We start from the raw sequence: 13168 nt of genomic DNA on the forward strand, positions 1-13168 counted from the left end.
CTGTGGCCAGGACTTCCAAAACCTTGTTGAATAAAAGTGGTAAGAGTGGGCATCCTTGTCCTGTTCCTGATCTTAGAGGAAGTGCTTTCAGCTTTTTGCCATTGACTATGATGTTAGCTGTGGTTTTGTTGTATACGTCCTTTATTCTGTTAAGGTATGTTCCCTCTATGCCCACTTTCTGGAGTTTTTATCATAACTGGATATTGAATTTTATCAAAAACTTTACTTACATCTCTTAAGGTGATGATATTGTTTTATTCTTCAGTTTGTTAATGTGTACTTCATTGATTAATTTGAGGATATTGAAATATCCTTGCATCTCTGGGATAAATCCCACTTGATTGTGGTGTATGATCCTTTTACTGTATTGTTGGTTTCGGATTGCTAATATTTTATTGAGAATTTTTGCACCTGTGTTCATCAGTGATATTGGCCTGTAATTTTCCTTTTTTGTGGTATCTTTGTCCAGTTTTGGTATCAGAGTGATGGTGTCCTCATAGAATGAGTATAGTAGTATTTCTCCCTCTGAAAGTTTTTGGAATAGTTTAAGAAAGATGTAACTCTTCTCCAAATGAAGTTCATAGTTCCTGGCTCACCTCTGCAGCCATCTGGTCCTAGACTTCTCCTTGCTGGGAGTTTTTAAATTGCTGATTCCGTTTCAGTACTGGTAATTCCTCTGCTCATATTTTCTGTTTCTTCTTGGTTCAGTCTTGGGAGGTTGTACCTTTCTAAGAATCTGTCCATTTCTTCTAGGTTGTCCCTTTTATTAGTTGCTAATAGTGGTCTCTTTAAATTCTTTGTATTTTGTGCTGTTGGTTGTAACTTTTCCTTTTTCATTTCTGATTTTATTGATTTGGTCCCTTCGCCTTTTTTTCTTGATGAGTTTGGCTAAGGATTTATCAATTTTGTTTATCTTTTCAAAGAAACAGCTTTTAGTTTCATTGTTCTTTTCTGTTGCTTTTTAGTCTACCTGCACGCTAAGCTGCTTCAGTCATGTCCAACTCTGTGCGACCCCATGGGCTATAGCCCACCAGGCTCCTCTGTCCGTGGGATTTTCCAGGCAAGAATGCTGGAGTGGGTTGCCATGCCCTTCTCCAGGGATCTCCTCCAATCCAGGGATCAAACCTGCATCTCGTATGTCTTTAGCAGTGGCAGGCAGGTTCGCTAGGATTCACATAGAACTGCTGTTATTTCTTGCTTAGATGGGCTTCCTTGGCGGCTCAGATGGTAAAGAATCTGCCTGCAGTGCAGGACGCCTGGGTTTGGTTCCTGGATGGGAAGATCCCTGGAGGAGGGCATGGAAACCCACTCCAATATTCTCACTTGGAGAATCCCCGTGGACAGAGGTGCTTCATGGGCTCAGTCCATGGGGTTGCAGAGTTGGATATGACTGCACAACTAAGTACAGCACAGCACTTGCTTAGGTATTTGATAAAATTAACCATTGAAGCTATCTGTTCCCAGTGGTTTTTATAGGGAGTTGTGTTTTTTTAAACATACAATTTATTATTTCTTTAATTTATTTTCTATGCCTGAATCAGCTTTCTTTTTTGCCATAGCACAGATTTTCTCTTTAATTACCAGTTTTCTCTCCCATTTCATTGCTACATTTCTCCCTCCAGAAAAATAGTTTTTTATGCCTCAGTTGTCAGCAGGTTTTAAAATTACTTTTCAGTGTAATTTTTATTTTATATATGGGTATAGTTGATTTATAATGTTGTGTTAGTTTCAGGTATACAGCTAGGTGATTGTTCTACATATATATATATATATATATCTTTTCAGATTCTTTTCCTATATGGGTTATTACAGAATATTGAGTAAAATAGTAGGTTCTTGCTGATGATCTGTTTTATTGAATCAGTTTTGATAAGTTGTTTTCAAAATTCATCTCATTTATTGGCCCAAAGCTGTTACCAATATTCCATTATCACAGTAGTGTGATTTGTAAGAAAGATACATACTTGGTTATTCAGATGTCTCATATATACTTGGTCTTCATTCATACTTCCTGGCTGAGAGCTCCCTAAACTCTTGGGATTTCCTGAATGATAAGAGCAATGGGATGATATTTGACTTCTTGCTCTCAGGTTCTTGAAAACACTTAAGGGAAGGGGACTTTTGGATTCCGCTCAAGGGTGGGAGCTAGTTGTGGAGAGAATTAGCCATGTGACGAGAAGGTTGGAACTTGCAGTCCCACCCCGTGATTTCCAGGAAAGGGAGACAGTATTTTCCAGTATGTTCACATTATTCTGAAGAAGGAAATGGCAACCCACTCCAATATTCTTGCCTGGAGAATCCCATGGACAGAGGAGCCTGGCAGGCTACAGTCCATGGGATCGCAAAGAATCAGACACGACTGAGCGACTGACACTTCACATTATTATTTCCCATTGCATATGTTCTTCTTTAGCTTTGATACTTCCTAATCAAGAGATGGCATCTATGACTCCTTTCTTGAAACTAGTCAGGCCTTTGTGGATTTCTTGTCTAATAGAATATGGATGTTATAATACTGTTCTTTCTAAGACCTGGTCATAACAGTCACTTTCTTCCTTGTTCTCTGTCTCTTTAATGGGTTCTTTCCCTTGGTACTCATTTACCATGCTGTGAGAAAACCTATATCAAATAGAGAAACCCATTAAAAAAAATGAATCATAACCCAAGTCCTCACCTAAGCTCCCAGCTGACAAGTGGCACAGCTTGCCAGCTGTATGGGTGAGCCACCTAGAAGCTCATCCTTCAGCTCTCAAGTCAAGTAGTCACACCCAGTGCTATGTGGAGCCTTCCCTTCTGGGTCCTGTCTAAATTCCAGATTCATAAACAAACAAAAAAATTATTTTTTTAAGTCACTAAGTTTTGACGTGGTTTGTTATATACTTATAGGTACATATTTATGTTTTCTCTTTTTAAGTCTTAATTGACTTAATTGACTCATTTTTCCTCATTCAGTTCAGTTCAGTTGCTCAGTTGTGTCCGACTCTGTGACCCCATGAATCGCAGCACGCCAGGCCTCCCTGTCCATCACCAACTCCCGGAGTTCACTCAAACTCATGTCCATCGAGTCGGTGATGCCATGCAGCCATCTCATCCTCTGTCGTCCCCTTCTCCTCCTGCCCCCAATCCCTCCCAGCATCAGGGTCTTTTCCAATGAGTCAACTCTTCACATGAGGTGGCCAAAGTACTGGAGTTTCAGCTTTAGCATCAGTCCTTCCAATGAACACCCAGGACTGATCTCCTTTAGAATGGACTGGTTGGATCTCCTTGCAGTCCAAGGGACTCTCAAGAGTCTTCTCCAACACCACAGTTCAAAAGGATCAATTCTTCGGTGCTCAGCTTTCTTCACAGTCCAACTCTCTCATCCATGGATGACCACTGGAAAAACCACAGCCTTGACTAGACGGACCTTAGTCAGCAAAGTAATGTCTCTGCTTTTGAATATGCTATCTAGGTTGGTTATAACTTTCCTTCCAAGGAGTAAGCGTCTTTTAATTTCATGGCTGCAGTCACCAACTGCAGTGATTTTGGAGCCCCAAAAAATAAAGTCTGACACTGTTTCCACTGTTTCCCCATCTATTTTCCATGAAGTGATGGGACCAGATGCCATGATCTTTGTTTTCTGAATGTTGAGCTTTAAGCCAACTTTTTCACTCTTCTCTTTCACTTTCAACAAGAGGTTTTTTAGTTCCTCTTCACTTTCTGCCATAAGAGTGGTTTTTCTGATTCTTCATAGTAGTTTTTTATTAGATGCTGAATATAGTAAATTTTACCAAGGTGAGTGTTGGATTTTTTTTTTTTTTAAGGGAATTAGACTTTGCTCTGGCAGTCAGCTAAGTTACTCAGGAATAAAGTTGATGGGGTTTCCCTGGTGGCTCACTGGTAAAGAATCCACCTGCCAATGCAGGAGACATGGGTTTGATCCTGGGTCCGAAAAGGTACCACCTGCTGTGCACCACACTCTAGAGCCCGGGCCCCACAGCTGCTCAGCCCACATGCCATAGCTCCTGAAGCCTGTGCACTCTAGAGCCTGTACTCTGCAAAAGAGAGGGCACTGCACTGAGAAGCCTGTGCACTGAAATTAGAGAAAACCCCAAGCAGCAATAAAGACCCAGCAGAGCAAAAGGAAAAAAAAAAACAAAAAACCTAGTTTCTTTATTAAAAAAAAGAATCAACTTGGTCTTCTTTAGGCTTGACTTTAAGCCTCTTTATTGGGAACTTAGAGTACCTTTTACTCTAGGGTGGAAGTCAGCAAACTCTTTGTAAAGGGGTAGACAGTAAATATTTTAGGCCTGGCAAACTATATTTAGGGCTCAATAATATTGAACCCTAAAATTAAACAGACTTACCCATCCAGTCATGAAAGTGCTAGACGGGTGGAGCCAGCCCCTATTAAATGTGTGATGTGAAGGATCTAAGCGCATGTTTGCTTCCTGAAAGACTCTTTCTCAGAGGAAGGGGAGAGTAGTGGGTGAGGGGATAGAGAAAGGCTGGGAAGATTACTTACATCATCAGAATGAAAGCATTACACTCTTTCTTCTCCTTTCTTACATCTTTCCTAAGATGCCTGGTATATAGTAAGCATTCAGTTATGGTGATTATTATTATGATGATTTGAGCAATTTGAGTAGCTGTCACTGTCTCATAATCTATGCATTTACCCTTCCCACATGCATTGTCACTGGACAAACAGCATGATTTTGTATGCAATATTAGTTTTTAAATTTACCATGAGATAAAATTTATAAATAAGTTTAAAAGGCTTTATGGAGTAATAGTTTTAAATTTTTGGTGAGGCACAGTTTACTTCGCAAATCTAATGAAACTACCTATATAGTATAAGTTATAACTATGAACTGGACATGGAACAACAGACTGGTTCCAAACAGGAAAAGGAGTACGTCAAGGCTGTATATTGTCACCCTGCTTATTTAACTTATATGCAGAGTACATCATAAGAAACTCTGGGCTGGAAGAAACACAAGCTGGAATCAAGATTGCCGGGAGAACTATCACATGCAGATGACACCACCCTTATGTCAGAAAGTGAAGAGGAACTAAAAAGCTTCTTGATGAAAGTGAAAGAGGAGAGTGAAAAAGTTGGCTTAATGTTCAACATTCAGAAAACTAAGATCATGGCATCTGGTCCCATCACTTCATGGCAAATAGATGGGGAAACGGTGGAAATAGTATCAGACTTTATTTTTGGGGGGGCTCTAAAATCACTGCAGATGGTGACTGCAGCCATGAAATTAAAAGATGCTTACTGCTTGGAAGGAAAGTTATGACCAACCTAGATAGCATATTCAAAAGCAGAGACATTATTGTGCCAACAAAGGTCCGTCTAGTCAAGGCTATGGTTTTTCCTGTGGTCATGTATGGATGAGAGAGTTGGACTGTGAAGAAAGCTGAGCTCTGAAGAACTGATGCTTTTGAACTGTGGTGTTGGAGAAGACTCTTGAGAGTCCCTTGGACTGCAAGGAGATCCAGCCAGTCCATGCTAAAGGAGATAAGCCCTGGGTGTTCTTTGGAAGGAATGATGCTAAAGCTGAAACTCCAATACTTTGGCTACCTCATGTGAAGAGTTGACTCATTGGAAAAGACTCTGATGCTGGGAAGGATTGGAGGCAGGAGGAAAAGAGGACGACAGAGGATGAGATGGCTGGATGGCATCACCGACTTGATGGACATGAGTTTGAGTGAACTCTGGGAGTTGGTGATGGACAGGGAGGCCTGGCGTGCTGCGATTCACGGGATCGCAAAGAGCCAGACACGACTGAGTGACTGAACTGAACTGAACTGATACCTATGATTTCTGGGGCTACCTAGACCTGGCTTACTGGTAGCTCAGTTGGTAAAGAATCTGCCTGCAGTGCTGGAGACCCAGGTTCCATCCCTGGGTGGGGAAGATCCCCTGGAAAAGAAAATGGCAACCCACTCCAGTATTCTTGGCTGGGAAATCCCATGGAGAGAGGAGCCGGGTGGGCTACAGTCCATGGAGTTGCAAAGAGTCAGACGTAACTGAGCCGTTAAATCATAGACCTGAGGGTAAGAACCCATGATGTAGATCAAATTTAAAGAATTATAAACATCTACATGCTACTGTTAAATGATGTCAACAGCAATGTTGAATAAGCTAAAATTCAATTAATAGAAAGGTGATGGTAGTTAAGATCCTGTGAGGCAGGCAGACACATGTGTGAACTCCGACTCTGCCGACTTACTAGCTTTGTTACCTTAAGCCAGTTACTAACCTGAGGGTTACTTTTTTTCCCTTTAATCAGTAAAATTGAGATGGTAATAGTTCCTGTATCACAGAGTTGAGGAGTCAATGAGATAATATATATATAAAACATTGATTCTGGGCCAGACACAGAGCATATTCAGTTATTCACTCGCTGTTTCTGCTGTTGCGTTGTGTTTAAAATTATTAGTGTTGTTATTATCCTTTGCCTTTGTAACCTAACTCTGATTATCTTTAGGTTCAGTGACTAAATTATCCTGAATTTAATAACAGAGATGAAATTATTCTGAGCAGAAAGTTTGGTCCTTTAGATCTGCTTTTGTTAAGAAAGAAAAAGGAATCCTTAAGAGTTGTCTTCATGATCTTTGATCTTGCCACTATAAGAAAGACCTTTCACTGCCTGTTTACGGCTGGTGTATCAGGCAAAAGATCTTTTGTACGCCCTTCAAAATTTCCCCTTCCTCCTGTGTTTCCCCTCCTGTCTCCTTCCTGGCCCAGCAGACAGAGAATGATGTCTGTTTGATGCCGCTGGCCTCTTTTGAAAATCTAGTAATGGCATTTATCCTGTCAGCAATTCCTGAGTATTTAGCGTTTTACATCTTGATCTGTCTTTATTACTTGAGGAACAGCCCTTAACTTTCCCCATTCCTTTCTGATGAAAAGCTTAGGCTATAGAAGTTTGGTGAGCTCACTAAGCTACAGATCCCCTGCTGTTTTTATAGACCGACTTTTGACACAGACTGCTTTTGTTCAAGTAGCTCATTGTTATTAAGTGAGTGCCAGTTTATACCAGATCTTAACTTTTAAATCACATTGAAATAGACTTCTTAATGATTATTTTGTTTGATGTTTAAATTGTCTGTTTTTCCCCCCAATGACCAAGGTAATACATGCTTATTTTAAAACATTATTCAGAAAATACAGAAATCATAAAAAAGAAAATAAGCTCTATGCCATCAGAATACTCACTTTTACTATTTTTGTATGGTTCTATATAGGCCTTTTTTTGTACGTATGTAGGTTTATATGACCTTAAAATTTTTTGTTTTTCCCAAAATGACATCCTTTTTTTCAGTCTGTTTTATAATCTGCTTTTTCCCCTTCTTTAACTATATATCTATGTGTATCTTAAATAGTTGTGTAATATTTCATTGAATTGGTGTATTATAATTTGTTTAACTAATTGTCTATTGAGATGGACATTTAGGTTATTTATAATTTTTCAGTGACTTAGCTGCAGGACCATGAACATTTCTCTTTATCTGTTTTAGAGTAGTTGTGTTATTATTGTCTTTTAATACATTCTTAGAAGTTCTTTGTGAGTCAAAGACTTTGCCTCTACTAAATGGCAATGAATGTACGTTTCCCTAATCATATTTGGGTATTATCAGTTATTTTCATATTTTCCAATATGATAAAAAAAGTCTATGTTTTAATTTCCTGTTTCTTTGATTATTGGTGATTGAACATATTTTAATTTTTTTTTGGCCACTAGCAGTTTTCTGAGATTAATTTTTATTACATAGTCTTTACTTATTTTTCTAAGATGTATATTTTAAAAGAGTAGAGGTTTATTTCTTGAACTAAGTAGTAAGATTATGCTTTCTAATTTTTAAACGTTTTTCTCTTTGCTAGACTTAGTTTCTCATTTAGCTAGTTATTTTCAAGTATTTTAACATAGGAAATTAAGTAAGTACTAACTAGAAAAGAAAACCAAGCTTGTTAGAATAATCTTCTTTGTCTAAAACACAAATGAGGAGAACTGAAACTCTCAATGCGTATTTGTACTCTAAGGTACCTATTTTGGCTTAACTGGTCCTTCTTTAGCATCTGGCTCTTGACCATGTTCTAGGTGAGAGATGTCTGTAAAAGTAACATGTATCTGTTTTGTGACATGTTCTTCATTTTTATTATTGTTAAAGGACATGGAAATCATTGATCCAGATACTCATGTTAGCAAAATATGACTTAAAATCAGAAGATAAGATGTTTGGGATATAATCTTTGCACATGATTAAAGCATGTTGTTTTTACTTTATTGCTTTTAGAAGAAAAACAACAGTGAAGACATTATGTATTTATGCGGATTACAAATCTGATGAAAGCTACACTCCAAGCAAGATCTCAGTCAGAGTAGGAAATAATTTTCACAACCTTCAAGAAATTCGGGTATGTCTTTAAAATTTTTAAAAATATTTTGTCCAGTAACATTTGCTGTTTAGAAGATGGTCACTTTTGACACTAAACAGATTAAAATGTTAATTTATAAAAGGGAAAGTGTTAATATTTTAGAAAACACTTTATATTTCTTATATTTTTCATTTTCTTCTGAATTCTGATTGTCATCTGTATTTTTTCTCCAGTATTTTATTACGGAAAATTTCAGATATACAGAGAAGCTGAAAGAACAAAACAGTGAACCCCAAACATACTCTTACTCATATTCTAGATTATACAATTGTTAGTGTTCTGCTATATTTGCTTTGTTATAATCTGTCCATTATCTAATTTTTATGTGCATTTCAAAATAGGTTGTAGTCACTCCAAATACTTTAGCATGGTATATGATAACTAGAGTCGTTAATATTTCTAAAGGTTCATTTGTTAAGGTAAAATTTATGTAAATTTTGCACAGATCTTAATTATATTATTTGGTGAGTTTTGACAAATGTATAATACATCTGTATAGCCCCAACTCCTGTTAAGATATAGAACTTTCCATTACCCAGAAAATTCCCGCATATTTCTTTCTAGTCAGTCCCCATATCTGTCTTACCCTCAGTGGCAACTGTTGGGATTTTTTTGTTCATTCATTCATACCACAAATCAGTTTTGCCTCTTCTAGAACGTCATATAAATGGAGTCATACAGAGTATACATTTATGTGAAGATTCTTTCGCTCAGCCTAATTTTTTTGACATTCATCCATGTTGTTGCATGTATCAGTACTTAATTTTTTGGATTCCTGAGTTGTAATCCATTGTTTGAATAAACTACAATTTATTTATCTTATGACAACTTTCTGAAGCCAATAGGACCGTGCTTTTGTGACCTGAATTTTATTAATCCCCAAATATTTACATTCCAGAGATATTTTCAGTGATTTTGAAATGTACACTTGGAAAATTGTGACCCTTATTAGCATTTTTTCTTTTCAGAAAATCTTTGAGCTCAAATAGTCATTAAAATCTTTTAAATTGGGTGGTTCTGAGAAAGATTTCTAGTTAAATTGTGGCCTGGACTCTTATTTGACTTGGTGTTTATATTTAGATCTATCTACATTTATATTTCTTCCCCGAGTTAGTAGTAGAATACTTAATAAAAATCATATGTACTTTCATTGTTTTCTCATTAAGCACAGTGTTTTTCTCTTGTGAATCTTGCTTATATATTAACAAATAATAAGTAAGTACATTGTCCACAGGTATTATTGTTGTTTGATCTTCTTTGAAATAAATTCATTGCTTTTTGAGATGAATACTTGGTCTTCTTCTGAAGTTATCTTCCTTTATTTTTAAAGAGTAATTCTGTAAATTTTCTCAAGGACTAATTGGTTTTGAAAAATTGCCATAAAAGAGGTAGTCTTATTCTAGTTTAAAAACATTTCTTGTTTTCTCTTGATAGACCATACTGTTAATTTGTACTTCCTGTGCTTGAATAAATTCATAAATAGATCAGTTCTGAATTTTCTTCATTTAAATTTTTTTCAATTTTTACTTTTTTCATTCAGAATCATTAAAAATTTTATTATCATAGTCATATTGGACCATTTGCTAGACTTTTATTAGTCAGTTAGTCATGTAACTAACAGTGCTTAGAGCCTTGAGATATTTACTTCTTATACTTCAATTATTAAACATTTTATATTTATCACATGATTGGGTCACTCACATTGAGAAGCCTTTGGGAGCAGAGTCAGCTTGTTTTGATTTAGAATTAAAGATTTGTCATACAGTTCTTCAGACAGGTTGAAATAAGTGAAACAGTAGGAAGAAAATGTTTTGATCCAAGATATGTATGGTTGAATCCTCCAAAAAGAGCCTGTTAGAACACTGCTACTTTTCTTATCTCAGAATTGTTACAGAGACTGCTAAAAGGAAATGAAGTAGTCAGAATTGGGGTTCAAAGCACATTTGTATAATGTTAGCTTGCATTTTGGAGAAGGCAATGGCACCCCAATTCAGCACTCTTGCCTGGAAAATCCCATGAGCGGAGGAGCCTGGTAGGCTGCAGTCCATGGGGTCGCTAAGAGTCGGACATGACTGAGCGACTTCACTTTCACTTTTCACTTGCATGCATTGGAGAAGGCAATGGCAACCCACTCCAGTGTTCTTGCCTGGAGAATCCCAGGGCCGGGGGAGCCTGGTGGGCTGCCGTCTATGGGGTCGTACAGAGTCGGACACGACTGAAGCGACTTAGCAGCAGCAGCAGCGGCAGCAGCATGTATGGCATATATTTATAACGTCCACTAGATGTCACTGTTGTCCTTTAATTGCTGTTCTCCTAAACTTAGAGATTAAGTTGAATACCTCAAGTAGTCCTAGTTGCACTCGTTTTTTCAAGAGTGTATTAAAAAATTCTTTAATGCATTTTGGGAACTGTAGTCTTCATGTCTGATTTCTAGATATGTGTTAAATATATGTTTGTATTTGTAAATTATAGAAACTTTAAAGAATATTTGGACCATTGTAGAATACTTTTAATCTAGTCTTTGCTTTTATTATATCATTTAAGTCATGAAACATTAGCCATATAGAATAAGGGCTCTTTTAAATAGTCTCTAAGTGTGTTTATATTTCTGTGTAGTGACCACATAGCCTCATGAGACCAATAATAATAAATATTACCAGGTGATAATGTAAGTTGTTTTCCTGAAAAACTTAATGAACATACTGTTTCTCTGCCACAGTTCTCGCTAAGGAACCATAATTTTTGGATTTTGCTTTAAAATATTAGTGCTGCCTTTGCAGCTCATAGTATAAAGAATACTTTTATCTTTAATTATACATCTTTATACGTGATTTATTGTTTACCTTTTTTCTTTTGTAAGTTGAAGAAGTTAAGAATTTGATAGCACTTTGTTTTTAAAGGAAAGATAAGCAAAGGATATTTTATTTTCTTAATGTTACTCTTCTATAACATCTAAATTTTTACTTTTAAAAAATCTTTGCTTTTTCTAACTCAGATACTAAGACAAGTGATTAAAATAGTGTGAACTTTTATGAGGTTTTTAGAACCATCATTTTATTAGTTATAGGACTGATTTAACTGAGTGGAAAATCCAACTAAATCTTTTTATATTTTTCCATGGATGCTTGCCCACCGGAGGGTGTAGTGTGTATTGGAGTGTTTTAATAGGTTTTCCTTTTTTACTAGAAATTATGGATTTGTTTACTTGAAACACTCTAAAGCCTATTTTCTGTAGCTTTGTTATTGATTTGAAATAGCAACTTTGAAAAAAATTATAGCTCAGGGTAAGAAAAACTTATCGGTCATCCTGTTTAACCAGGATTTCTAGTTTTCTAGCATATATTTTCTTTCATCTCAGTTATAAAGTATGTCGTTATATGTAGATCTTTGTTTCCTCTGTTGAAAAATCTCTGCAAAAAGATCAGGCCCTTCCTTTACTATTCTAGAATGCATATTTTAACCTGTATTCCTGAAGAGAAAGTTAACACAGAAATTAAGTTTAGACTTTCTGTTTAATGGATGCAAGATACTGACTCTAGGTTTGGCCAATTGGAACATTTTTTGTACCAGAGTTGAATTTATTTATGCTGCTCATTCTGCTTTCCTGTTTTCAAAATTATGTATCCTACACAGATTGGAAACCAACAGCCTAAGAACATTTTATGTTTATAATTGATTGCTTCTGCAGAAGAGACTATTTCTATATGGAAGTAAGAATTTAGCATTTCAGAGTCTGTGTCATTATCTTTTCAATATATTTCATCTCAGTTCTGTTACTTTTATGCAAGAAATCATGTTCATGCTCTCCAGGAAGTTATTCTAGAGATGTTTTCAAATAAAGATATAGTTTCTTTTTAACTGTTTAAATCCTTTATATTTTAGCATTATGTTTTGGTTTGATGTTGTTCTTTTTCTTTGCTCTCAGAAGGGAAAATCTGTGAGAAGGAAATTTTTTGTTGTTTAGTGTGAGGAACCAGAATACTACTATGTATTAAATGTGATCATTTTAGAATACATCCCCAGCTAAAATCTAAGAAAATTTAAAATCTAAGTTTTCTAACTGGGCGAATAGATACATGTGTATGTATGGCTGAGTCCCTTTGCTGTTTACCTGAAACTATTACAACGTTGTTAATCGGCTATACTCCAATACAAGATAAAAGGTTTTTTAAAAAATTACTAAAGACAGTTCTCTTTTTATCTCTGTGTGTATTCTCATTCCCATAAAAAAAGCTATTGTAGGAATTTTTGTTCTCAAATATAAAATGAAAGTCGTTTATTAGACATATAGTGGCAACTCTCAAAATTACTTCTACACAGTTTATGAAAAACAACTTGCTAATTTAAGGTTAAGCAGATGTTTTCAGCATATGTGAAAGTTGTTCTTTGGTTCATTGTTAGTATTTTACTTCTAAAATTTGTAGCCACAAGAGGATAAAGTACTGATAGAGCCCAAAATTGAGTGCTTAAGTGAATTTTAAGCCTTGCTTTTGTCTTCAGATAATAAAGCTCTTACCAAGTGTTTTTTTCTTTTTTCTTTTTTTAAGAGGAGGCTTGAAACAAGTCTTTAATGTTAAGAGAGCCATAATGATATTTTCCTTTTCTTCCATGTGGGTGAGCATTTTGGCTGTCTACCTTGTGTCTTAAATCAGTAGCATGGCTATGAGAGTCCATATATGGTACTTTGACAGAAGTGGTTAATAAGTCAGCTCTTCTGTTAAAATAACATTTACTATT

At 36.1% G+C, this 13168-nt stretch overlaps 1 protein-coding gene across 4 annotated transcripts in view; it reads left to right on the forward strand.

Moving 5' to 3' along the window:
• ANAPC10 (anaphase promoting complex subunit 10) overlaps window positions 1-13168 on the forward strand; it is a 141154-nt gene that overhangs the window by 27056 nt on the left and 100930 nt on the right. For all 4 annotated transcript variants that reach the window (XR_008200815.1, XR_008200814.1, XM_052654792.1 and 1 more), the window contains exon 4: window positions 8290-8410. Coding sequence is in view for 2 of the 4 variants with exons in the window: in XM_052654792.1 (XP_052510752.1) it covers window positions 8290-8410 (121 nt within the window). In the remaining 2 variants the exon portion in view is untranslated. The remainder of the gene's footprint in view (window positions 1-8289; window positions 8411-13168) is intronic.

This window comes from Budorcas taxicolor, chromosome 17 (genome assembly GCF_023091745.1).
Source record: "Budorcas taxicolor isolate Tak-1 chromosome 17, Takin1.1, whole genome shotgun sequence".
NCBI classification, from domain to species: Eukaryota; Metazoa; Chordata; class Mammalia; order Artiodactyla; family Bovidae; genus Budorcas; species Budorcas taxicolor.